Source organism: Larus michahellis, chromosome 10, assembly GCF_964199755.1.
Source record: "Larus michahellis chromosome 10, bLarMic1.1, whole genome shotgun sequence".
Lineage (NCBI taxonomy): Eukaryota > Metazoa > Chordata > Aves > Charadriiformes > Laridae > Larus > Larus michahellis.
Window position 1 is genome coordinate 16,198,220 of NC_133905.1, and position 27,505 is coordinate 16,225,724.

Consider the following 27,505-nt stretch of genomic DNA (forward strand, 5'->3'; position numbering starts at 1 on the left):
TAGTTAAGTACTTTCTCTGTTGTAGACAGGGAAGAGTGGTTCAGCTTTCAGCTGAAGGCGAGCTCGAACAAACCACGCTTCAGTATAATGCACTTGCCTGAAGTGCAACTGCACCTATGTTTAACTGAAGGTAAAACTTCATTGTTTCTTAGACTGCATAGAGTGTTTGTTAGTCTCTAGTGGTCTAATACCTTCCCAGCTAGTATAAAGCTAACGCCATGGATGGGACAACATGACTGTGACTTGACTGAAGGTAGATGGTAGACAGCCTTGATAAGGGCCCTGTGAAAAGATTATTAAATACAGCACATCAGGCTTTAACCAATAGGACTTTATTCTGTTGGTATCTCAAAAAAAAAAAAAACCAAAAAAAAACAATCAACCACCTGAGGTACAGTAAAGAAGTGTGGCTAAAAAAAAAAAATCTTCAAATTGTGGTTTGATTTTTTTTTTTTTATTTTGGTTCAATAACCAAGTTTGAGATTATTATAAAGCAAATGACATATGCATTCCACTACTCCTTTTCATCTTCAGGAAATCTCAGAGACTTTCACATATCCAAGCACGTTATTTTCAGGAAGATCTAAGCACCCCTTCACTACTACCAGAAGAGCTAGCTTGCATGCTGTCATCTAATGTTGAAAACTCCGCCAGCCCTTCGCCTCACTTGGAACAAAGTTCTGGCCCTTTGAAGGGACAGAGTATTTGTCCCCTTGCACAAAGGAGTTCACACTTCACCACTCTGATAGTCTCCTCCTGTTCCTACTGAAGTGCTTGGAGTCTACAGCACATGCAATAAGATTTGATCCCCAAACCAGAAAAGCAGGGTACAATGTCTGCAGCATCAAGGAGTAGTGTAAGGCACAGTACTTTGCTACGCTCTTTACCTTAAATTTAAGGGAATGTTGATTAAGGCTGATTATCAACATATTGTAGCCCCCCAGTAATAGTTAGAGAGTGCTCATAAAATTGGATAATTGCTTCCCATGTTCACGTCCAGTTTAGATGGAAATCAGTTCTCCTCTTTCAAGAAACATTGCAAATCAGGTATAGTGATCACTTGTTGCAGCTGAACATTCACTCATGCATCACTGCTCATTCTGCTGCCCCTCTGTAACGGCGGACACCCCTCCTTGGCCCTTGTTGACATCACTGATACATGCCCACAGTCCGTCTACTGATTCCTTCCACAGTGTGACCTCAAAAACAGAGCAGGAAGAAGTTTCAGCGTTAATGCGTTTCAGTTTACCAGTCCCTTGCAACCATCACATCACTAGTTTGGTGACAGTCTACAGTTACCCAGCAGTCAAGTGTTGTGGTGGTGTTCTAAGTATCAAGTTATTTGTTGCTGTATACTGAACAATTATCCAGTGGTAAAGGGAGAGTATGTGAATTCTGCTGTTAGTACCCTACGAAATAAAGTTAAGCCTGCATTTCTAACCTCCAGTAAGGACTAAGAATGCGTTTGCCAAAGGTTAGGGTCTTCCTCCCCTCTTGATATGTAAAAAAAAAATAATAAATTCACCATTGCAGCAAAGGAGAATCTACAACAGTCTTAACGTAAGCAAAAGTGACAACAGCCTGTCTCATCTCAGCTCTTCTGAAGTCATGGCATGCAGGAGTAAAAGTAAAGGCAGCAGTACTCACTTTATTGTCTCCTCCAGACACTGCAAGAATGTTTGCAGTAATGGACCAACTCACATGCCAGACAACATCATTGAACTTGTGCAGCAGCTTTGGTGACCAGGAATTTCCAGAGGCATCATCACATGTCCAGATAAACACTCTGCCATCCTACAAAAGCAAGCAGACCTAGTTGGTTGGACCACTAATTACAGTACAGAAAAACCAACCCTGATGGTACTTTTGGCTATACTTCCTAGAACCCTAGATGTGTTTACATACGTTTTTGCTCAACATGGCAAAGGGGCTGTTCTCTTACTAAAAGCAAGATAGGAGTACAGCTCTCTGATGAGAAAAGCTACATACGAAAGGTGACTTGCAAACACCAGAGAAAAGCTCCCAAAATACGTATGTATCAGCTGAATTTTTCCACAGAATGAGATTTTGCTTTCCAGTCACATGACAGAAAGTTAGCAGCTTACTAAGTAGTGTTCTTGCTATTGGGGACGGGGGGGTGGGGGGGAAGGCATTTCCAGAATTATTACCATCAAGAACATTACAGTCAGTGTGAAGGTTGAAGACATCAGAGCTGATTAAGAATGCCAGTTATTAGAAAACAGCTGGAAGTTCAGTGAATTTGATCCAGAGACATTAAAATACAATGTTAGTTTGAAGGTCTTCCTCATAGTGAGACCACCCTGCTCACCATTCTCAAAACATAAGACAGTCTTTGGTACGGAGCCACACATGCACAAACCTTTGTCCAGAAATTCTTCCATTGGCTTCTGAGTTTGGGAGGAAGAGGAATCAAGGACTCTTAGGCACAGACCCAGATTTAGCAAAGGACTGCCAAGAGGACGTGTTACAGCAAGTCTGGCCTTACTGTTCCCTTACTAACAAAAAGGGGAAGTAGATGGAAGCAAGGGCACTGTGCCTCTGTCACTCCAAGGGAAGCCTCACCTGGGAGCAGCTAGCGATGGTACTTGTGGGCAAACCTATGGATGGAGCCCAGGCTACATCTCGAACCCAGTCACTGTGGGCCTCCAGCTTCTGCTCTTCTTTCCACTGACCGTCTTCTTCCCTGAAAACACATTTATCCAGTCAGAAGGGCAGCAGCACCAGGCAGTCGTGTTTCTCATCTCCTGTTCTGGAAGGGTGTGGGTTTGTAGCTTCCAGACTCCTGGCTTATCAGACAATACAAAGCACAAGTGGTCCACACTCTTCTCTAAAAAGCTCTATGGCTTAAACTGACAAAATCCCTTCCAGGGAAAAGAAAGCAGCATAGACAAAGAGTATTTGATCTTCAGTTACTGTACAGAAATCTGCTATTGTCCAAGTGACGAGGTAATCAAAGACAACTAGAAAACCACTTTCCAAGGTAAGACGACACAGACTGCTATAACCATGTGAGAGACTGTACATCACTAAATTGTCTATTTTTAAAGCACTTGTCTAAAACAATAATTCAAAGATAAAAGCACAGATGCTGAAAATATTACTTGGGATACAAACAGGGACATTCAAAGACTGCAAAAGATACCAAGTTTTATATGTTCTTAAGTCTGGCAGCAGAGCACTTACTTCCAGATCTTGACAAGGTTGTCACAGCCACCAGATGCAAATCTTTTGATGTAGTTTGGTTTTTGACCAGATGGTTGTTCTATAAGACTTCCTGGTACAACAGCAGGAGCCCAGCTAACTGCATTACATCCGATCTATTTAATGAAAAAAACTATCATTAGTAAAATTGCTTACTTTAAATAAATAAATAAAAACTGGTGAGAGGGCAAAGGACACTTAGCATACTCTATGAGGAATAAGCCCATCTTAGGAAAACAGGAGCTTTGCTGGATGGATGTCAGATGAATACGAAATCCAGGTACAGTCGAGCATCAATAGGACACTTAGTAAGTTTTAGGTAGCTAAGTAACTGTTTTATGTGCAAATATCATCTAGGATATGTAAACAGTGGAGACAGGGATATAAACTGAAAAGACACAAGACATATGCAGTTGCTAAGATTTAGGCATGCAGGAGTAGAAGGAACCTGTGGGTCTGGAGCCCAGTTTCCTTTTATTGTGAGCCACTGCCATTAGCTTATCAAGTTTTGCATAAGCAAAAGTCTCTTATTTTGGGAGAAACATGAGTCCTGCAGTTTTTCCAGCTTCAGTTCATTCACAGTCAGTTTGTACAAGCATTCTTAGAACCAAAGCCATTTCCTACCAGGTAGCTTCCAGCACTGTGTTTAACAATAATGCTTTATAAACAAGTATTATCAGTGCTGTTCAGTAATCTTCACGTGTCTTGTGTTCTACTTCATTTTAGTGCCTACAAAGTATACCTTCCCACTCCAGATTAATTTAAAAAAAGTTATTATTGATTTTGGAAAGTGTTTTACATCATTTCACTGTGTATCAGTACTTATCTAGTCTACAAGTTCTTTGAGGCATCAGCTCATCGCTTATCTGTAGCTCCAAGAAACCAGTGCTGCTCACAGGAACAAACTTACCGTATGCGCATTGCTGATCTTTTTGACTTCCCACTGCCCATCACCCGTGTAGCTCAGTAACGAAATGGCCCCGTCGGAGCTCCCGCAGGCCAGGATCAATCCGTAGTCGTGTGGTGCCCAGCAGACGGAATTCACTGTGGAGATTATCAAGCAATATGACATTACGTAAACGTTCCGTTTATGCTGAATAGACTTACTGTCTCTCCATTCATTTATCCCTATCTGTTTGATAGGGGCTTTCTTCTTTAATGCTGAGGGATTTACTCCAACCTTATCTGCATCCTCCCATATCCCCACTCTCCCTTCCCAGCTCCGGACCCCATGTACCTGAGGAATCATGCCCTGTGTACTCGTACGTCTTTTCCCACGTGCCATTTTCTTCCTTCCAGATAATAACTTTCCTGTCATAGGAACAGGAAGCCAAGATATTGCCATACATGGGATGAGCCCAGGCAACCTGCCACACGGGACCTTCATGCCTGCAAGAAACAACACTACTTGCAAAAGCTGAGGGGAAACTCTTTCCAGGTGCGGCTGTTTCACAGCCGTCAATATTGTAAATCGGTGTTCTGTAAGTGATTAACACAGTGATACTAAAAATAGGAGTAATGCCAAGATGAAACACAGCATACAAGACTGTCAGACAAAGTCATTCAAAAACAGTTACAAACATTTATCCTGACACTAGCAATTGTGAGTTTACTTGAAAATTACAGGTGTCAAGAGTGTCTAATGAATGAAAAAGTCCCAGTGTTATTTCTAACTGCCTCTCTGTCTCCCCTTACAGCTCTCAAGAGCTGTTTAGCAACAACCATCCAGAGTAATTATACCTTGGAGGAATTTACCATGCATCTTATGTTACCGAAGAGCAAAATGACAAAATATTAACATTTTCCACAGATTAAAATCTTCAGTTTACGACACTTTACCCTCTCAGGTCCGCAATGAGGATTTGTCCTCCATTCCGAACATCAAAGATTTTCACAGATCTGTCTGAAGAGCAGGTCGCTAACCGAGTGCCATAGTAATCCATCTGCGCATCGTGCTGCAAGGCAAGGGGAAAGCTGCTGTCAGCACGCCGAGTCCTGCTTTAGCAAATCTCACTACTTTTTAAAAGTAGCTGTAAGAATTGTGAACAGATGACTGAGTCCCAGCATGGCACGTTAAAAGGCTAGTTTTTAAACAATCCAGACAAGCCACATAAGTCATTTATTTCCCCAATTGCTGTTTTCACTAACTATACAAATGTTATGCAGAAGTAATCGAGGGAATTCAGAGCAGTAATACGTAGAATTTTCAGGAGAGAACAGGAAATTAGTGTCATCGTAAATCTGTAAGCAGCTACATATTTTTGTTTCTTAATACGTAAAGTGAGTGTAAGAATACCGACACCTCTTATTTGTCTGAAATGTCATTATCTAACTGGGCTCCTTGATTCTACAAGTTACTTTGAAAATTTTCCTCCTGCCCATACTTACACATCTGCTCCCGGAAACATCCACGTAAAGGAAAATCCGTTTCATCTCCCAAAGTTCTGTAACATTTAGCATTATGGTACTAAATGCACTGTACCAGTGAGTGTGGTGCTGAACTTTGGCAGATGAAACTGAATTTCTTTTATGTATTTATTGGCATTTTATCTATACTAAATGGCATACCAAATATGCTAAGTTTTAGTATAAAGTAGTATACTGTTTAGTACATGTATTGCTTCATAGAAATGAGCAGAAACAAGCCTAGGCATGAAAATTGAAGTTGTAAATCGTTCCCTCTTCCCCCCGTAGCTGCTTCTCCTGCCCACGCCATACGAGACAGCGCTAATCTCGGACAGCGTTCCCCATCCCAGCCCCGCGCACGGTTCCCTACAGGTCGGTACCGGACCCTGTCGTGGGAGGGTGCCACGCAGCGGGCCGGGCCCGGGCGGTGCTCGGGCCGCCCCCCGCATACTTACGATCATGTCCTCGTGAGAGGTATCCACCGTGTTGATCACCGAGACCTGCGGGGGGAGGAGAAACAAGAACGAGCGGGCGGCACCGCAGCCGGCCTCCCGCACCGCCCGGGGCCCCGGCCCACCCCGCAGGGCTGCCCAGGACCACCCTTGGGCCGCACCGGGCGTGTCCCGCCCTGCACCGGGCCCGGGCGCGGCGCGCGGTCCCCGCCGCGGGACACCGAGCCCGGCTCCGCTAGGGCCGAGCGGCGCGGATACCGGCGGTTCTCCGCCACGCTGCCCCCGCCGCCTCTCCCTCCTGCGGAGGAGGGGCAAGGCGGCCCGGAGCCCCTCCAATGCCCTCCCCTTCACCCCCTGCCCCAGGCCTACCATGGCGGCGGCGGCGGCGGACCCCGCGGAGCTCCCGGCGACGAGCGGCCCGTCCCGTCCCCGCCGCGCTCCTCAGACGTGGCACGGCGGTCCGGCACCCAAACGGCCCCGCCGCGCCTGCGCGCACAGGTTCCGCCCGCGCCGGGTTCCGGGCTCTGCCCTCGCTCGGCCGGCGCCGGCCGGCGGCCCGCTGCCCGCCCCACCTGCCCTGCCCTGCCCGCGGCTCTCGGCCGGGCCGCGCTTTGTGCGACGGGACAGAGACCGGCCGAGCCCGGAGAAACCACCCGCCGTTGCCCGTCGGGCCCCGCCGGCAGGGGCCGCCCGCCCCGCCCCGTTGCCGGCCGGCGGGGCCCCTCCCGGCAGCCCTGGTCCCGGCCCGCCGCCTCGGGGGGGCGCCCGGCCGGCGGCGGGCTGAGGGGAGCGGGCGGCGGCGGCGCGACCCCGGCCCCTGCGCCCGCCGCCATCTTCCCGCGCAGCCCCGCCGCCGCTGCCGCCATGGCCAGCGTCTCCTACCACATCTCCAGCCTGCTGGAGAAGATGACCTCCACCGACAAGGACTTCAGGTGGGGGCCCGCCGCCCCCGGCGCGGCACGGGGCATGCGGGCGGTAGCCGCCGGGGGCGGCGCTGGGGGATCCTGGGGGGCTGCATAGGCGGGGGCTTCGCACTGCGGGGGGGTCCCGTCGCACAGGATCCACCTGGCACTGGGGTGTCCCTTCCCGCTGCGGGGTCCCTCTGTGTCAGGAGCAGGCACGGTGCCCTCGACCCTGCTGGCGGGTAAGATCCAAGTGCAGGATGTTTCTGTACCAGAGGAATTAATCAGTTTATTTACAGCATTCCGAGCCAGCTGTCCCCCTCCGGCTGAGGGGGCAATGCAGAGGAGCCAGCACCGTTCCCCTCCCGTGCCCGGGTTGCTGTGTAATGAAAGTGAACGAGCAAGCAAAGTGGAAGGGGCAATGAGTCTTAACAGCTACACTTTAAGTCCTTATTTATTTTGCAAATAGAGGAACATCGCAGCAAAAACGCTGAAATACTTCTTAGTTTGTTTTTCCGCTAGAAGGTTAGCTGGTCGGTGCATTAAGAGGGCTGAGAGATGCCGTCTGAGCAGCCCTGTCACCCGGGTGATGGACGCTGCAGATACTGACAGCTCACGTTGCTTTAAGAACTGTTTCTGTGCAATGGGAAAATGCGGCTCCCTAACAGCGCTCGGAATGCTTTTATTCCCTTCGTGTATGTCAGCAGAAAACATAGACATCTTTGTAGGGTAGGGGCTAGATACTTAAGGCGCTCCATAAAAAAAATAGTTAAAACTAACAAGTATGAAAGATTTCACCCATGAGCATATCGTTCTCTCACTATCAACCTGGAAGGTAATGTTTGTGCCAGACGTGGCATTTTGAGGTCTTTTAGAAGAGAGGGGTTAGTAATATCCTAAAAGTAGGTTGATTTTTGCAAAGGCTGCTGATGTTTTTCTGATGTTAAAATAGGTACTTTTTGAAGAAGTCAGTAATGAAGTAGTTGCACAAACACTTTGTTCAAAGAATTCACAGTTAATACTCCAAACAGGAGTAAGTGTCATGTTATAGAGGTATTCCAGGGCCATTTCCTCCCAGCTCATGGTCAAACCCGAGCCCGTGGTCTCTTTTCAGTTGCACGGCCAGTTACAGGACCACGTTTCAGCGGCTTCCCTCCCACAGATGGACCCGTGAGCCGGTGCCCAAGGCCCCGTGGGCAGCACGGCCGCAGGTAGCGAGGCAAAAGCTGGGTATGTTGCCGTGGAAGACTCTGCTCAGGCTGTGGCCATAATTGGTCATGCTTGTGCTGCGCAGTCGTGGAGCTGCAAGCGCAGCTTAATAGCTCTCACAGAATCCAAAATAGATGGCATATTGTTAACATTAATGGGCAGAGTGCTCTGTTTTTCTCATTTTGGCTTTCTGGCTGGCTATCTAACAGTCCCTTGTTCCAGATGTATCTAGTTGCTACTCAAGAACGGGCTTGAGATCGAAGACACAAACGTTGCCCCGGTACAGGAGAGCTCCTACATGCTGAATGAATTACATCAGAGCCTAATTTAAAATGGAGGTGTCATTTGGTAAATGGGAGGGAGGGGATTCTCTGTGGTTCCTTTTAGACGTCCACCCCTGTGCCAGGGCTAACATTAGTAAGGAGCTGATGTATGATAACCACACTTACATTTCTCAGAACCTCAGACTTCTATACTAGCACCTTTTACGTTTCCTGCTCCCAGGGAAAGAGATACTTTCCAGAACTTTTCAATATCCATTTTGACATTGTTCCTGTTTAGAAAATCAATTGACAAACAGTCAGCTGTGAGTTTGGTTTCCCTCTAAGCTGGAATGATAAATATTTGCTTGGTTTTGCTCATGGTGATCTAAATACAGCCTAGGGAACTTCTAAGGTATAGTTTGCATGGAGTTGTGACTTTAATTTTTGAGCTTGATAGGCCTTCCTCATGTGTGGAATCATGCTATCGGTGCTAAATAAGCCAGAAAGAACACAGCCAGGTGCAGTCTTAGAAACCTAGACTGGTTTTCCTAGGCCTGGCAATTGGTGGAAGAAACCCCCGTGTTTTTTTCCAGCGTAGTTAACTGTCTTGATTTAGTCACTGAGAAAGAATACCCAATTGTCCCACAGTGACAATTTTAGAGTTTTAGCTTACTCCATTCCTGTTACGTATTTGAAGGAGAGAAGAGAATGTATATTTCTCATTTTCACAGATTCCTTAGCTAAAGCCATTTCACCAGCCATCTCTATCAGAGTTTTTCTCTTGTAAGACGGTAATAAGTCTTTTTACATCATTTTTCGGTATGGTGTAAAGGATTGTAGATTACTCTTTGAAAGTGTGTTTTCATACGAGCACTAATTGTCAAATTTCATTGTCCAAAGCAGTGCGAAGGAAATGCATTTGTGTCTGTGTATCAGCCAATACACTTTTGCTATGTGTTCTTTCAGGTTTATGGCCACCAACGACCTGATGATGGAACTGCAGAAAGATTCGATAAAACTAGATGAAGACAGTGAGAAAAAAGTTGTGAAAATGCTTTTGAAATTGCTAGAGGACAAAAATGGGGAAGTACAGAACCTCGCTGTCAAGTGGTAAGAGCCTCAGCAGTAATCACCTTATTCCTTGGCAATAATAAAGCTGGCACAGGCCGCAGAGGGTGCATTAGTCTGGAGCCTGCCCCTGCAGTGTTGGCAGCTCACTCAGACCTCCCTTTGCAGGGGCTTTCCCTCTGCGCCAGGCACATCAGTTTCTTTCTCTGTTGATATTCAGAGAGCGTGAGCATACAGATATCTTTGTAGAAGCAGTAGGTGATTTTGGAAGTAGTTCAGTGTTTGTATTGTGAATCTTACCATATTAAAAGTAGCGTGCCTAAGATTTTATTTCTTCAGAGAGAAGCCCAGTTTGAAATTTTGGTCACCAAGTTCCTCTCATTTCTCGGGCTTTGAAATCCAGTGCTGAATTTCCCAGTGGTCCTGTCTTTGATAGAGATGGTACGAAACATGTATAGCCCTTCAAAAATGGCATTTGAACTTCAGGTCCGAATCCTACTCTTCGGGGGCATTTTCATTAAAGTTTATAATGCACTTGGTTTTTTTCCCTGCTTTGACTCTTATGTGTAGCCTGTGCAGTTGCTTTGCCTTTGACTGTTTCAATATTTTTTTAATGCAAATGGAAAAGGCAGAAGGTTCCTTTATTACTGAATCATCTGGTGAATGATCCTACTGCTGACATGTTCTTTCCTGTCTCTTTCCCCCAGCATGTCTAAATGGGAGTGTTCATTCTAGAAATGAAATTGAATGGGTCAGTTCACGCACAGGGCTCCAGAAAGGTGGGCCATTTAAAGACAACTTTGGGTTCCTGTATTTTTTCCTACTGTGGACCTTATTCATATTCACTTCTTCTTACCCACATATTGCTTCTATCCCTGTACTTTCCCTATGAGCTTTGGCCCTTTTTGATTCCCACTGTCCTGACTTTTTCTGGCCCTTTTCCTGTCTCTGCCTGCTTTGGGTTTATTTATTCTGTTTTTTAAAGCAAAATGGTTGGGCACTGAATGGTTGCCTGTTTATCTATGGTTGTGTTAGCAATAAGTCCATGCTCGTTAACAGTCTCTCGTTCGTCCAGAATGTCATAATTAGAAGGCCTCCAAATGGAACCGGTAATATTTCCTTTTCATACTTAAGGGGGTCCTTACAACAGTTAATGTCCAGTCAGTTATTCCCAGCCAGGTGGCAAGGGTCAAGTCTCTGAGTAGGAGAAATGGGATGTTTGAAGGACACTAGCAGTTGGATTAGGCCAAAGTGTGGATATGTGCAGCCCCAATCAGGGTTCAGGAGTAAGATAGGAAACTACTGAGAGATCTTGCAGTTGATTTTATCATCTAAAATTATCCCAGAGATTTCATCATTCCTCTGAAGAAATAAGATGAAACACTGCGCATACAGTGCTTGTTGAGCATGCTGTCAGGGGTAATTGTGCTGTGCCAGCAGGGAGACAGCGACCTGTGCGTGGGTGTTCCATACAGTTTGCATTACTGGAGCTATGCCAAAAAGAAGAGAGAAAAAGAAGGCAGAAGCTGCATTTTAGTGTGAGGATTTTATAAACTGTGTCCAGCAGTAAACAGTGTAGAGTGCTAGCACCATGTCTTCTCATACAAGCTCTTAAGAAAATGTAAATCATCAAGGCCAATATTTTGACGATCCTGTTCAGCTCCCACTGAAGTCAGGGCCTTTTAGCACGGACTGTCAGGAGCAGAACTGCTCCTGTGTGTAAGCTTCGGTGAAAGAAGGGTATGTCAGAAGCCCTGCATGTCTCTGTCTCTTTCTGTACTCTATAGGCAACTGGTAACTTTCCTTTTGAGCTTATGGATGCGTGGCACTGATGACAGTCCCCAGGGATCAGTGGCCATGCCTTATTATTATGCAGCATACAGAGCCAAAAACTCTAGTCCCTCTTTTCTATCTAACATGTGAAAAAAAAAAAACCAGAAAAAAACTCCTAAGAGGCAGATTAGTCCTTTCCTTCACTCCATTTTCTGTTTTCACCTGGCTATGTGGACAGCCTACTGAGAGAGGAGAAGAAAAGAATTGCGAAACCTTCAGGAACAGGTTATTTAAATATATTTTTGCTCTGGAAGAGCAGCATGATGGTATTTTTGGAACCCTAGAGCCCCATTTAGAAAAATGGTTGTTCTGCACACGAATCACAGGAAGCTGTTCAATTCTCATACGCTTTTTGAACCCAAAGGAAAAGGTCTATATTATTCAGTTCAAATCATTCAGTTTTGACTAGTCCCCACAAGAAAGGGAACAAGGAAGCAGTGACTAACATTTTGTACCTGGTGCAGAAATTGGAGCACAGCCACATCACTGCTACAGCAGGTAGCTGCTGCTCTGCAAGGTGGTGTCGACTCATGGGAAATAGACCAGTACCTATAGCATCTGCCAGAAAGCTCTGTTCAGGCCCGGATCCTTCCAAAGTCATTTCTAGATTTGGGCGTGAAGAACTGCCTGGTGGTGTTGGTCTGCAAGCCAGGGCCCCAGTTCTTCCTCTGGGCAGACGGTTCAGCGGGAGAGGAGGGCTGGCGTAGCCACGGGGGCTTGGGCATGGATCTCTGCCGCGGGTGGGTCGTGGGGCCGTGGGCGAGCTCCCTCAACCTGTACAAGGGTGACATGTGGTTAGGATTGAAATTGGGCTCAAAGTATTTCCAGTGGATGTTCGCTAAAACAAGAAGATGGAATTTTCTATGCAGTATGATGTTTCCACTCATCTGTATTTGCTTCTCGTGAATGTTCTAGCAACCAGATATGCTGTCTGTGAAACAGCAATTTCTTAGTAGGGGATACAGAATATTCATGGAAAACAAATGCATTTTGAATTCATTAGCTTAATTCAAAGAGTTAAATGCAGCTGGTTAGGGAAGAAAAGCTGTAACATGTGACTTGCTGAAATACAGTTAATATTTACATTTTAGCTAGTTACCTTGTAGAGATGCAAAAATAAATAGTTGCAAACAAATGCTGACAAACATTCTATGCACAATTTTGAATACAAACTTACCATCAGGAAACATAGGTTGTTAACAGAAAGCTTTTCTAGTAATAATTTAAAAAGTAGTGCAGGGGAAAGGGAACAGTCTTCCCTCTGTTGTTATTCTGAGCCTTGGCTCAAGTAGAGGTTTTCACACACACAGCAGAGGGCAATAAGTAGCTAATTGCTTGTGAAAACCCATTTGGCATTTCCTCCTGCAAGTCAGTTTTTGATGGTTGGGTTGGTTTTGGTTTTTTTCCAAAACCTGACTGTCGATTTTACTGTTATGCTGTGTAACATGGTTGCAAATTGAAGTTCATTGTTTCATAATTTCTGAGCTGCTCCTTTCAGTAAGATCTTAATTGGCCTTGTGTTTGCAGTAGTTGATGTGAAATGTCCTCCTACAAATCTGATATAAAATCCACTGCAGTCTGATATAGAGTTAACTGAGGCAACAATGCAGGGTATGTAAATGTGGGGACACGACATGTGCTGCAGGATACCAGTACTCGATACTGATATTTTGGTAAACTTGGGGCTGAGCTGCCTTTAAGGAGTAAGCCTGAGCATCCTTTTTGATGGTTGAAAGCATCCCTCTTCCTTCTCATTCTGACTGACTTCTCCTCCCACAGTCTGGGCCCACTGGTTGGCAAAGTGAAGGAGTACCAGGTGGAAACCATTGTGGATACGCTGTGTACAAACATGTTATCAGACAAGGAACAGCTGCGGGATATCTCCAGCATTGGACTGAAAACAGTCATCTCTGAACTGCCACCAGCTTCTACAGGTAAAATGTCCATCCCTGTTTGTCAGACAAAGGCAATAGGGAGTCACAGCCTTTGGGAAACAGAGGAAAACATGCAGTTCAGAGCCTAAAAGTTACAGATTCCTTATTCACCTGCTAGAGGAGGACAGCTAATGAAATAAGGAGGAGAGATAGGAGAAGCTGAGACACCAGTGTGATTAAAGGTGGGATGAAATGAAAACTTGAGCTGCACACCCTGAGGATACTTAAATCTGAAACAGTATCTGAGTTCTTAGAGAAATCCATTTGAGTTTTACAGCAATCCTAAGGCATTCAGCGTGTGTCAAGATCCTGCTGTTGGGGCAGTCTGGCAAGGCTCTTGGTCTCCGTGTCAGCAATGCCTCTACACTCTGCGGTGTCAGCAGCGCCAGCACTGCACCACCGCCTGTCCGCAGCCCGGCTGGATCAAGTCTTCCGGCTGCCACAGCTGCCCTGGCTGCTTCTCCTGCATTTGGAACTATGTATACCAAAAATGCAACAGCTATTCAGGAGATAACCTGAGGCTCCCAGAGATTTAAGTTTCCTCTGCAGCCATCTCATGTATCCGTTGTTCCTCCATGGCGGGTGGCCGTGGCAGTGCTGCCAGGCTGCTGGATGTTAGGTTGGGAGGAGAACTAGCATTAGTATGCAAATACTTGCTGAATTCCTCTCTCAGTTTCTGCAAGATGTTAAGCTCTTGTGAACCATCCTTTCAGAATTCTTTATTTAACATATATCACATGAACTGAAACTGTTTTAGGGTAGCAACAGGTAAGTGATCTCCTTAAGGGCTGGGATTGACACTGTGTGGGTGGAAGGCAGCAAAAGCAGTGTGGGTTTGCTGCAAAATGGAGAGGTTGGACATCTCCCCCTGTACTTTCATCTCCCTGAGCCCCGCTCCGTGTGGTTGCTGTTGCTGTGGTGCTGCCTTGAGTAAAGGGAGGGTTTGAAATCATAGTCCAAGAAACAGCATGTGCCTGAGGCAGGCTCCTCTCAGAGCTGTACCACAGTTAATGATGCCCCTAATGATGTTGCGCTTCTGCTTTGTCTCTGTTGCATCACGAAGGCTCTTCAGAATGGTGTGGGAAGCAGTTGTCCCTTTCTTGGAAAGTTTTGTGAAATTTGAAGCTGTTTATGCTTTGCACTGACCCAACTGGGAAAAAGCCCACAACAAAAATCAGTGTTGGGGCAGACACATCCCAGCACGAAGACTAGACTGGTATCTAGACATTGATCTGGACTGTAGGAAATGGAGCTTCTAGGCTGTGGTTGTAATCTCAACACATTCTTGAACCTGGGTTATGTATTATTTTGAGACAGATTCATCTAGTTCTACCCTTAAATTTCATCATGGAGCTGAGAAACAGTTTCTGTCAAGACCGCTCATTATCGAGAAGACCTCGGTTTGTTGAAACTGAACATTTTCAAGTTAAAAACAGGAAAAAACATGCCAGAAACTTGCTACCCAGCTCTACCCCCTGCATTGCGTGGGCCTGGGAGCTGCCTGAGAGACAGCCAGGGCGTTTTAGGGTGAAAGACACTCTCTGAGAAGAAAAGCTTCTTCCAAATAGTTAATGCATCATACCACAGAGGGAGGTACCTCGCTGTTTGCAGTGTGTATCCGCCATCTCAAACAAAAGCTAGTTGACTGCTGTTCTGGTTAGCTCTCCCAGTGGTGATTGCCTTTATTAGCGTAGGAGGGATTGAATGGTTCTTAGCAGTAAGAAGACGTCTTTTTAACTGACAGTGGCAAAAAATCTCTCTGTTGCAGGCTCCACCATGACAGCAAATGTGTGCAAAAAGATCACAGCCCAGCTGACAGGAGCTATTGGCAAGCAGGAGGATGTATCTGTGCAGCTGGAGGCTCTTGACATCCTATCAGATATGCTGAGCAGGTACCAAAGGATTTCCTTCTGGCAGCTGTGTACGGCAGGGGGCTGCATGTATGCGTTTCCTTTTGATTGCTGTATTTTCCTAATCTTAATACGAGGAATTAAAAATAAAGGATTTGGTTTGGCTGGCACTGGGGAATATTTTAGCTGAGCAGATTCCCCAGCCAGGGATGAGGAAGACACGCTGAGCCTTTCTGTGCTGGGCAATAGCGGTAATATTGGTGATGGATCCCACGGAGGCTCAGTTCAAACAAACGTAAGGAGGGAGAGGGCAAAGCAGGGAAGTTTATTTTAGCCCTGTGATCTGATTGCACATGGCTTTTTTTTCCCTGGCTGCCTCTGTCTCTTGTTACATAAGTCAGAGTGACAGTGTCATATGTCAACTGCATGCAGGAAATGATTGACAAACCCCCAGGTCATCCAGAAGGACACCATCAAAATCAAACTCCACCATGATGGAGACAAATAACCTTGCCCTGTGTTATAAGCCAGTGTTCAGACCAAAATGCCAAACCCGCCCTTTTTCTCTTCCTCCCTACAACATGCATGAAGTCTTGATAGCAGAAGGACTTTTACATTTTTTGCTGGCACGAGGGCTTTTTCTCTGAGGCTTTGGCTTTCAACTTATGCTTGTTCTGTTGATTGCAGACTAGGGGGAACACTCTACTCTTTCCATTCCTCCATCCTGAACTGCCTCCTGCCCCAGCTGACAAGCCCCAGGCTGGCAGTACGTAAAAGGGCCATCATTGCCTTGGGTCATCTTGTCTTGACCTGCAGTGGAAGCATCTTCTCAGAGCTCACAGAGCATCTACTCGCCGAGCTGAAGAGGAATGAGTCTACTTCTACTACCAGGACGTACATTCAGTGTGTCGCTGGCATCAGTAGGCAGGCTGGACACCGCATAGGTAGGACGAGTAGCTTGAAACGACATTGGGAAACGTGCATGCATTTTAGAGCAGCCCCTTTTAGTAGTAAAACAAGTGCACTCGCTCTGTTCCTAATGTATTAGTGGCTTGTGCTTTGTGATTCCCTGTGTGGTCCTGACTTGGCTCTCTGATCTCCACTTGGAAGGACGGAGACATCAGAGTAACTGGCTGCCCTTCTGTAGTGAAGTGCCCTTCTGCCCTTTCATCTCAAGGTCTCGCAGCACTTCTGTGGTCTGAATTAACACCTCCATGAATTAGGTCAATGGATTCACCCTGCTTTAAATGAGAGGAGAAATGGAGGGAAGCATATTGCATTACTTGTCTAAAAGATCTGCCAGAGCTGAGATTAGGTCCTAGAAGATTTCTGATCACAGCTCTTTCAATGACTGAAATGCCAACAAGGGGCTGAAGACAGGGAGCAGGGTTCATCTGCTGAAAATCCCTGCAAGCTGGACCATAATGTCCAGAGGAGGAATGCTCTGCCAGACACACAAAGGGAGTAGCAGATGGCTGAATTGCTGGCTGCTCGGATGAGTGAAGGTTGGAATGATTTTTCACTACTGCTTACTTTGCTTTTCCCAGGAGAACATCTGGAGAAGATAATTCCTCTGATTGTTCAGTACTGTAATGTGGAAGATGACGAGCTGAGAGAGTACTGCTTTCAGGCCTTCGAATCTTTTGTGAGAAGGTGAGTGCCCTTGAGGAACAACTGTGCACCATCCTGTGCATCAGTGTCTTCCTGGTGCAAATATCTGTATTTTCAGCATCCAGGGTTGAGTACCTTCCTACATGCATTTCTGTTGGGAAAGATAGTTCACAAATGAAATCTCGTCTTCACATGCAGAGTTGGGCTTAAGTTATGAGCTATTTTACCTCAACATGTGAGAGTGTGTTTCTGTATTGGTTTTACAGGAGTGGGACTTTTCCTTGTCCTTGGAGGATTCCTCAGCAAGAGGGAACTGCCTTGCTCCTGGTGCATGGAGGGAGTGGAAGGCAGGAAGGGGGCTCAGGCAGAAGAGCTGCTGAGCTGCAGCTCTCCTGTTGTTTGGTCAAACGTTTACTGCTTGTCTTGGTAAAGGAGCTCTGCAGAGCTGCTGAGGTTTTCTCCCAGGAAGGGAGGATTCCACCAGCTGGTGATGGCAAAGTATTTATTTTTTTTTTCCTTACAGAGATCATTGCATCTTCCCCAGGGGAATGTGGTCTTGCTTTGTGCAGGAAGGAGCAGCTCTGGTTTAGCTCATGTTGACAAAATGTTCATATAGTCTGTGAAGCATTTTGTGATATTTTTGAAATGAATTATAGTATTTGGATTTTTAAAATAGCTTAGTCTTTAATTTATTAACTCTTAGGGTTTATATTTCTCATGATAGGTGCCCAAAGGAAATGGACCCTCATATCCCTAATGTGATGGGGTTGTGTTTGAAGTACATCACCTTTGACCCCAACTACAACTATGATAATGAGGAGGAGGAAGAGGAGGAGATGATGGACACTGGAACTGGGGAAGATGAAGAGCAAGGTGCCTGCTTGTGAGGATGGCTGTGCTCAGCAGAACACTGGGTTAACATTTCTCCCCTTTCTGTTTTCTCACCCTCTCTGGTGTTACTTTTCAGATCTGCTTTGAGACATTCAGTACTTTTAAATAGGTCGGGTTTATTTACCAATGGTGATAATATAGCTGTATGTGCGATGTTGCAGCAGTCATTCGGAGTTTGTTAGTTTTACTTCTTTCTGACAAAGTCCTCAGATCTCTGCCTGCCTTAGGAGAAATGAAAACACGGAAACTTGAACTCTGAACTAGCTTAGTGGAGAGCTAGACCAAGGAAGCACTGCTTTTCCTGTGCCTGCTGATTGCAGGAGTTTCTTAGAGTACATCCAGCAAGTAGCCAGGCCTAACGCCTGGAAATCCTGAGGAGCAGCCACTCTGCCATCCTGTTTGTTGTGCTCCCAAAGGTACCGGGGCTGCCTGCAGCCTGCCAGGCAGACCTTGGACCCCTGCTCCAGCCAGCTGACTTCATATGCAAGGGTTGTGCTTCAAGGGGAGGCGTGAACGCTGTTGCTCTTGTCTGCTCTCTGGCTTGTCCGAACCTCAGGTGGTGACACCAAGTGTTTGAATGCAGCTGTAACACAGAATCCTCTCTGTCCTCGTAGTTTGTCTCTAGAAGGCTTAGGCTTATGTGAGAGAGGTGGCCCTTTACTGGGGTCCTGACTGTGGCAGCTAAGAGCAAAAGTTAGAACACGTTCCCTTGAAGAAAGGAATTTTTGTTTACTTTCATACTAATTGGCGTAAGATCCTGGCCAGCTTCCTGGAGAATATGTTAAGTGTTCTGTCAATAACATAGTAAATTGTTACCCTGTTTTGTGCCATTCAGAAATTGCTAAGACAGATATTTACATATTTCTGGCTTTAAAATCTGGGAACCTCGTTCTGCCTTTGAAACAAAAGCCTTGATGCCTGAGATGAAGTGGCCAGTAAGGGCAGTAATGTTAAGGTTTATTCTCCATCAGCTGTTACTTGGAACAGAATAATCCAACACAAGGCAGCCCTGGGTCATATTGGCTGGTAACAACCTCTGTAGGGACAGGCTATTCTGGACAATTTCATGTTCCCAGATGTGTGTGTGTTACTGGCATCTGTCTGGGCAGCTGGAGAGGGAAGCTCTGGGGATAAAGTGATCCTCTAGCTCTGGTTTTCTCATAATGGTGCCCCTTGTTTTCTTTCCAGAAAGCGATGATGAGTACAGTGACGACGATGACATCAGCTGGAAGGTCCGCAGGTCTGCGGCAAAGTGCCTGGAAGCCATTGTCAGCAGCAGGCATGATCTCCTTCAGGACTTCTACAAAACTCTTTCCCCGGTCTTGATAAGCAGATTCAAAGAGAGGGAGGAGAATGTCAAAGCTGACATCTTCAGCGCTTATATCTCCTTGCTGAAGCAAACGCTGCCCATCCAGAGCTGGCTGCATGCTTCAGATGCCTCTGGCAAAGATGACATTCCCCTGACAATGCTTCAGAACCAGGTGCGTGAGATGATGTCGGGCTGGATTAAATCAGAAAGCAGTGAAGAGAAGTACATACCATGCCACCGATGAATATGCCTAGTGGTTAAGCTTGAGAGCATAGCTAGCTGAAGAAGCAACCAGAGGGGACCAAGTCCTGAGGGGTGACCGTTTGCTGGTTCTCTCCCACCATTCCCAGGGAGAGGGTGCTGAGGCAGTGCAGGAGCACTGAGCTATCACCTGCGTTGCTCCCCTCTTCTAGCTCTGGCGCCTGTTTGCAGGCTGCGTATGGGACAGGTTAGCCTTTGGGTGAGCTGTCAGTCTGTTGTCTGATGGTTACTCCAGCTGCTGCTCAGGAAACTCGTCGAATACATCGTGGTAGAAGCGTGACAGAGTAAGCCATGGAAGCTCAGTAAGGTTTGGATCTGGACATTTGGCGGATGAGAGAATGCAACTGGGTCCACTATGGGAAAACAGCCAGTGGCTTCCAGGGTACTTGCTGTGGTTGTGCGCACAGTCAGCACGTCACTGCTGAGCAGACCAACGATAGTGGAAGCAATTTTCTGATGCACTGCTTTAATTCAGAAATATGCTGGAGTAGTTACAGTCAGAATAAGTGAGCCACGCGTGCTCATCAGGGCTCTGCCTTGCCCAGGATCCTTGCTAGCACCGTGGTCCACACATGCCATTTTAGAAGAAGTCAAAAGAAACACTGGAAATAACCATGTTGTTAGAGAGTAGCATGACCATGAGAGCAGCTTTTTCTGGGCAGTGCTACTACTGACTAGTGAGTCCTTGAAGCAGGAGGGTTAAAATCCCTGCCAAAATGTAATTACATAAATGATTAATCATCTTGTATGTATGAGATATTTATTTAAATAACTTGCACCTTAGCCTTGTGATTTGTTTTTTGATGTCACTGAAACACTGTCAGGGCATCCAAGTTTAAATATGGTGATGGTGCTAGATCCTTAACCAGCAGACCAGGAAGGGATCATAAAACTCTGAGCTGTTTCATCAGCGTGTCCTGGTCTGATCATTTTCTTGTCTTTCTTTAAGCTTCTGGGTTAGGGGATATCACCAACTACAGGAAGGGCTGCTTAGGAGTCTGTAGAATAGGGAAAAGAATAACATCCCCTCCCACTTTTCTGTTCATGTATCTTTTCTTCACGTGCACTGTCCTGTAATCTATCCCAGGTCTGTTCTCTGGTGAACAGGTGGACTGCTCCTTGCTGTCCCACGGTTAGTTCTCTTGCTGTACTGTTGTGCCTCTGGCTCAGCTGAGCAAGCTGCTCTGGTAGCAAAGCTCTGTGCCCTAGAAGCTGGCACGACTGATGTGTTTCTTTCTGTTTTTCTTTTTCAAACTGCAGGTCCCCAACATCGTCAAGGCCTTGCACAAGCAGCTCAAAGAAAAGAGCATCAAATCAAGACAGGGTTGTTTCAGCCTCCTGACAGAACTGGCCAATGTTCTTCCCGGCTGCCTGGCAGATCACATTCCTGCACTAGTCCCTGGTAAACTTGTCCGTGGTCTGGGGTTAAGGAGCAGGGTTGGCTCAACCCATTCCTAACATGTGTGCTGCTTGCCTGCATGTTCCAGTTTTATTCCAGCATCAGGACATACACGTCGAGTTCTGTTCCATGTTGATGTGCTAAACAGCTCCCAGGTCAATCCTGGCTTCCATCTACCACTGAAAGCCAGGATAAGAACATCAAATTCATTTCCACAGTCCCTCAAAGAGGTGCTTTTAGTGGGGAGCCTGTTCCAGCTTCCTTTGAAACTAGCTGGAATTGTGCTGTTAGCCTGCTGAGACACGAGTGACATTTTCTTTTACAAAATGTAGTGGCATTTTAAAAATTATTTGTATTAACTGATTATTTAATTTGCACCGCCACATTTTTCTCTGAGCTTTCCTGCCGGTAGGTTCCTGAAGCATCCCACACTGCCGAAAGGCTCATAATACTAAGGTCCTGCCTTTGCGTTTGGTGTGACTTTATAGGAAATATATAAAACAGTCTCCTGTGATTGTCTCTGGGCCTCATCCATGCACCTCCTTCTTCTGAATTAAGAGATTGGTAAAAAACATTCAAACCAAGAATCAGGTGTGACTTCAGGGGTGGCAAGCAGTATTGTTGTCAGTGCTTCTCATTAAGTCTTCTCGGAAACATAAATGTCTGGCACAGAAATTGGACTTGGAAGTACCTCCTTTCTGCAAAGGCAGTCCATCTTTAATGGTCCCCAGTTACATTCCAGACAATACTAACAGAAATTGGACAACTAGGTAAACATAAAAGCCCTTGCTTCTTTTCTTTTTTTCTTAAAAGACTTCCCACAGAAGTATGATGGAAAAACTCAGGAAGGGGCATTCCTGCTGCTTGGAGTGCCTGTTGTTGAGACTAGGCTTTCCCAGTCTTAATTTCATGCCATTTTATCATACTTACTTGCACTTGACTAACCATCCCTTCTCGTCTCAGCCCAGGATGACTTTTCACATTAAGTTTTTAATAGCCAGCCATCCCGCTACAAAGAGCAGTTATGTCTGAGTTGCCACTTCACGGAAAGCAGAAAGACGTCAAGGAGAGTGGCACTCTTCCATGGCACGTATCTTTTGTCTGGGGAAGAGGAAAGGAAGAAAATGGATTCTAATTGTGCCCGTTTTTGGAGGGGAGGATTTTACCATCAAGTTTGGTAAAAAACACTTGATGAAATAAGACTGCAGTCATTCTTGTCTCTTCTGCACAGGTATTGTTTTCTCCTTGGCCGATAAATCCAGCTCCTCCAACATGAGGATCGATACACTGTCTTTCCTTCATGTTCTTCTTTGCAACCACCAGCCGGAGGTGTTTCATCCTCATATCAAAAGCCTGTTACCTCCTGTCGTGACCTGTATTGGAGACCCCTTTTATAAGATCACTGCAGAAGCTCTACTGGTTACTCAGCAGCTTGTGAAAGTTATCAGGCCTTTGGACAAATCTTGCACTTTTGATGCCAAGCCCTACGTGAAGGACCTTTTCCCTGGTACTCTGAAGCGACTGAAGGCAGCTGACATCGACCAGGAGGTGAAAGAGCGTGCAATCTCCTGCATGGGACAAATTATTTACAATCTGGGAGACCATTTAAGCACTGATCTCCAGCCAACCTTGAAGATATTTCTGGAGAGGCTCAAAAATGAAATCACCAGATTGACAACAGTCAAAGCATTAACCTTAATTGCTAATTCTCCACTTAAAATAGATTTGAGACCCATTCTGGGGGAAGGCTTCCCCATTCTAGCTTCCTTCTTGAGAAAGAATCAACGTGCCTTGAAGCTGAGCACTCTGACCGCTCTGGACATCCTGGTGAAGAACTACAGTGACAGCCTCAAGCCTGCCATGATCGAGTCTGTCCTAACGGAGCTCCCCGCTTTAATTACTGAAAATGACATGCATGTTTCCCAGGTGGCTATTGTGTTCCTTACCACGTTAGCTAAGGTTTATCCATCTTGCATCTCTAAGATCAGCGGTTCAGTTCTTGCTGAAATCTTTCAGCTTGTCCACTCACCTTTGCTCCAAGGAGGGGCGCTGAACGCCATCATAGACTTCTTCCAGGCTCTGGTTCTGACCAAGACGGCCACTATGGGTTACTCGGAGCTGATGAAGCAGCTGACTGCGCCTATTTACTCCTCAGGTTCAGCCGGGGCATCGGTGACGTTACACAAACAGGCATATTACTCTGTCGCAAAGTGCGTGGCAGCTCTTTCCTCAGCCTGCCCAAAGGAAGCCGCTGCCATAGTGAACCAGTTTATTCAGGATGTGAAAAACCCCAAGTCCAGCTCTGCTGTTAAAGTGCTGGCTTTCCTTTCACTGGCAGAGATGGGGCGCACCACGAACCTCAGTGCTCAGAGAGAGCTCAAAACCGTCATCCTGGAAGCATTCACTTCTCCCAGCGAAGAGGTGAAATCCGCTGCTTCCTATGCATTGGGGAACATCAGTGTTGGGAATCTTAAGGAGTATCTTCCCTTCATGCTGAAAGAGATCGGAAGCCAGCCCAAGAGACAGTACCTCCTGCTGCACTCTCTAAAGGAGGTCATCAGCTCCTCCCCGGCGGATGGCCTTAAACCTTATGTGGAGGATATTTGGGCTCTGCTTTTCAAGCACTGTGAGTGCACAGAGGAGGGGACGCGCAATGTGGTGGCTGAATGCCTGGGGAAGCTGACTTTGGTGAATCCTTCTGAGCTGCTGCCCCGGCTGAAAAAGCAGCTCTCCTCAGGTAATGGGAAGGGCGATGCTGAGAGTGGGGAAATGCCTGCTTTTGTTGGAAAGTCCTCTTGTAAACTGCTGGTGGGTATGGCAGGGAGCAAAGCCAGGCCGCAGAGGCGGGAAGGAAACAAGGGGGATCTCTGCAAGGGGGCTGAGAGGAGCGCTGGTTAGCACGGAGGGCAGGAGCGTGTTAGGAACAGGGAGTGCACATGGAGATTGTGCGGGAGCAGGATTTAAACAGGAGGTTGTTAAGACAAATGCTCCATTCATTTGTCTCTTCGAGGCATCTGTAATGTGACCAAGAGCAGAATATGTACCACAGAGTTACAGCAATGATTTTTTCTCTTGATCTTTCACTGTTTTTTCTTTCCATTTTCGTGGCAGATTCCCCACATGCCCGGAGCACGGTGGTAACTGCAGTCAAATTCACGATTGCAGACCAGCCTCAGGCTATCGATGCTCTCCTGAAAGGCTGCATAGGTAGGCTGGTACGAACAGCAGTGGGAGCTGGGAACTTGAGATGTTAGGCATCGTTAGCAGCTCAGGGGTTTTTCACACCTATGTGAACCTCATCCAATCCAGCTGGGTTTTGTCTGTGTTTCGCTGCTTTTGGGATTAAAGAGCATCGCTGTCACGTGAGTCCTTGTTAAATGCTCTGATGCCCTTCTCTTGGGCGTGCTCCATTGGTGACAGTTTTTTAGGGAGCGTAAGTTCCTTCTGCGTTTAAACTTATGTTTCAAGCATCTCATGACAACGATCTTGGAAAATATAGCCTACATTAAAGGGGTCTTATGTCTAGGGAGGCTACATCTCAGGTTGTATAAAACTGGGCCTTCTGTTGCAGAGAAGTCGGAGCAGATGAGATCTAAGCAAGAAACAAACAAAACCCAATGTCCTTGAATACCAAAGCTTCTGATTTGACTTTATGATAAGGTAGCTAGAATCATGTGGTTTGTTTTTATGCCCAAATGCAAGAAATCATGTTTCTTCCATTTACTATATCCCGAGGGAAGGGAGGGAAAGCACCTTGAATGTCTCTGTTAGACTGTGCCCCTATTTTACCATAGGTGCTTTCATAACCAGGTTCCTTGAAAAAACACTGCAGCAAGACTGACTGTGCTCTTATCCCACAGGTGACTTCTTAAAAACTCTTCAGGATCCAGACCTGAATGTTCGACGTGTGGCTTTAGCCATGTTTAATTCTGCTGCTCACAACAAGCCTTCTTTAATCCGAGATTTACTAAACGCAGTTCTCCCCAGCCTGTATAACGAAACGAAGGTCAGGAGGGAACTCATCCGGGAGGTATGTCATTACTTCAGCTTGAGTGCAATACGGCAGCGACTCTGTGTGTGAAGCTGAGATGAAGCTGTCACCCTGTCTGCTGTTAGGTGACAGCTGTATTTTTTCTCTTGTTTAAGGTAGAAATGGGGCCATTCAAGCACACAGTGGATGATGGCCTTGACGTGAGGAAAGCTGCTTTTGAGTGCATGTACACGCTGCTGGAAAGCTGCCTTGACCGACTGGATATCTACGAGTACCTGAACCACGTGGAGGACGGACTGAAGGATCACTATGACATTCGGGTAATGACGTGCTGTCACTGCTGAGGGTGGTGATGTCACTGATGTTATTCGTTCTCTGGGGTCTGGGCTTGAATTGAGCTGATGCCTCACCACAGCACAGGGTGCCCCTGCCGTGGTGTTTCCTGTTCTCTGCAGCTGCTGCAGCCTTTCATCTGACATGGTTTAGCTCTAGTTTGACCATGGTGGCCTTGAAAATGCAACCCTCATGTACCTGGTTTTGCAGGAAATTTATCAAAGCCTAAAATAAGTTCCTTCTGTGTTTAAACTTACGATGGTCACTTGCTCAGTGTGGCCAGTGACACTATATTTAAAAAAAATCGAGCATTGTCATTGTTGATGGCCTCATGGCTTAATAGGAAGCACTACATTGTTTTCATACTATTATTTGATTTAGCCCCACGTAGACGTGGGTACAGCAAAGGCACCATCCCCGTGCTGAGCGTTGGCATTTCTCTAAAGGCTGTCAGCCCTTCACAGACATGCGGGAGCAGGGCACCGCACGCTCCTGGGACCAGTGCCCAGCTGGGCAGCTCCAGTACGTGGGCTGCCAGCGGCTGCATTTCCGGCGGGACCGAAGCTCTTAGGAAAACCCCTTGCACAAGTGCAAAGAGACGCCACCGTGTGGGAACAGCGGGACCCCACAGGGCGAGCGAGCACAGGGGCTTCGGCAGCGGATGCGCGCTCAAAGCCTGGGGGATCGCAGGTGCAGTGGAGCAACGCCTGTTTTATTGTTCCTCCTGTGTCTAGATGCTGACTTTCATAATGTTGGCTCGGCTGTCCACGCTCTGTCCCAGCGCCGTGCTGCAGCGGCTCGAGCGACTGATTGAGCCACTCCGGGCAACTTGCTCTACCAAGGTGAGATTAGGCAGAGTGTGAGGCACTGGGGGGGGTCCCGCACAAAGCCACCTGGCCGTTAGCCTCCTCCCTCCCTGCTTCTGAGCAGCCTGCTCCCCACACTCCTCCGCGAGAAAGTGATCTGCTTGTCTCCATCTCTGCTGGCATGCCTGGCTCTCTGTGCCTCTACTGTCTTTTCTGAATGCCAACTAAAAATGGTGCTTTGGATTTGTAGGTAAAAGCCGGTTCTGTGAAACAGGAGTTTGAGAAGCAGGATGAACTGAAGCGATCTGCCATGAGAGCCGTAGCTGCTCTCCTCACCATCCCTGAAGTAGAGAAAAGTCCAGCAATGGCAGAGTTTTCGTCTCAGATCAGATCCAATCCTGAGATGGCGTCACTTTTTGAGAGCATTCAGAAAGATTCTGCATCCCTGCCCACCTCAGAGTCAATGGACATGAGCTAAGCGAGATCTGCCCCTTTCCTGCCCCACCTTCTCACCCTCGCAATGCACTCGCCCAGCCGAGACGCCAAGACGGGACAGGGGAGGATGCCACCGAGCTGGACTCCACTGCGACAGCCACTTGCACGTCACCAGGTGCCAACAGCAGAAAAGGGCTGGTTCCAGCTGCACTTGCATCAGACACCTCCTGACGAGATGTGTGAGAAGGGAAACGCGTCCTTGTGTAGGGGAGGGGTTGGATTACGAGTATTCTGACTTTTCAGCAAGTTTTTAAGGGGCGTACATAGCAATCGAGTGTGGTTCCATGAAAAATGGAAACTGCTTCCTGAAATATTTCCTTACTGCAGTAGAAAGAAAAATAGTTTAAAACTTTTTTTTTTAAATGTCTGCACGTGCACTTTCTACCCCAGATTGCCTGAAGAATGTATTTATATTGTTTCACTAAATAACATGGCTAAAAATTAGAAGTTGGGTATTTAATCAGGGGCGAGCATCGTAACTATAGGCCCCGTTTCACAGGGGAGAGTTGCATCAGCCGAGCTGCAGAGGCTGCGCGGGGGCCGTTTGTTCCTGGGCTGCCCAGCTTTCCACCCAGGGCTCGGTTCACGTTCAGTGTTTTTGTTTCAGGCCACCCCGCTTGACTTCCACTTTTATGGTTTTCACTGCAAAATACCTCAACCAGCCATCTTCCAAAATAGAGAATTGTTATTGGATTGCATTTCAGTATCAAACCTTACACTAAACTTTTCTCTGCTTTAGCCGCTGGCTTACCTTTCCCCCTCCCACTGTGCCTGTGCTGAGCCACCCGCCAAAGGCACGGAGCTGCACTGAGCGCTGAACAGCAGCAGAGGCCTGCGGGGAAGCTGGTACTCCGGTTTTAGTGCCACAGAAGTGAGAGGGGAAAGGCACCAGCCACAGGTACAAGCACACAAGCGGCCCACGCTGACCCTGTGTCATTTGAAAACTTACCTGATAGTGACTGTTGTGTTCAAATCCTGCCTTGCACAGGGGAAAAAGCCTTAAGAGACAGAGAGGATGTAACAGCAAAGGAGAGAACAAGGCCACCACGCCACACTTCCAGTAGCCATGGAGCTGTTATTTTTTTCAGCGTTTCATTTTTCCTTTTTTGACAGAGTGGTTGATGTGAAAAATATTCATAGTGCTGTGTGAAAGAACATCCCTTCTGTTTGAGTGGTATGAAAAATAAAAATGTACTTGTGAAGCTGCGCGTGCTCCCGCCTTCGTTAGCTATCACAGCGACATCACAAATCACTACCACGAGCAAGTGCG

At 46.7% G+C, this 27,505-nt stretch overlaps 2 protein-coding genes across 2 annotated transcripts; one reads left to right on the forward strand and one right to left on the reverse strand.

Annotated features, from left to right (window-relative positions):
• Nucleotides 1-310: 310 nt before the first annotated feature.
• Nucleotides 311-6,654, reverse strand: SEC13 (SEC13 homolog, nuclear pore and COPII coat complex component). Its single transcript, XM_074603320.1, has 9 exons — nucleotides 6,450-6,654; nucleotides 6,084-6,128; nucleotides 5,062-5,177; nucleotides 4,460-4,611; nucleotides 4,133-4,266; nucleotides 3,205-3,338; nucleotides 2,584-2,704; nucleotides 1,648-1,794; nucleotides 311-1,199 (listed from the first exon to the last, which is right to left on the reverse strand). Exons 1-9 carry the CDS (start codon nucleotides 6,450-6,452, stop codon nucleotides 1,089-1,091), a joined length of 963 nt encoding a protein of 320 aa, XP_074459421.1. The 5' UTR covers nucleotides 6,453-6,654; the 3' UTR covers nucleotides 311-1,088.
• On the forward strand, nucleotides 6,647-27,437 carry LOC141749582 (cullin-associated NEDD8-dissociated protein 1-like). The gene is made up of 15 exons (XM_074603319.1): nucleotides 6,647-7,012; nucleotides 9,421-9,564; nucleotides 13,135-13,289; nucleotides 15,058-15,181; nucleotides 15,827-16,083; nucleotides 16,687-16,792; nucleotides 17,475-17,623; nucleotides 18,830-19,122; nucleotides 20,472-20,613; nucleotides 21,842-23,347; nucleotides 23,722-23,817; nucleotides 24,471-24,640; nucleotides 24,757-24,921; nucleotides 25,669-25,776; nucleotides 25,991-27,437. Exons 1-15 carry the CDS (start codon nucleotides 6,945-6,947, stop codon nucleotides 26,216-26,218), a joined length of 3,711 nt encoding a protein of 1,236 aa, XP_074459420.1. The 5' UTR covers nucleotides 6,647-6,944; the 3' UTR covers nucleotides 26,219-27,437.
• Nucleotides 27,438-27,505: the final 68 nt, after the last annotated feature.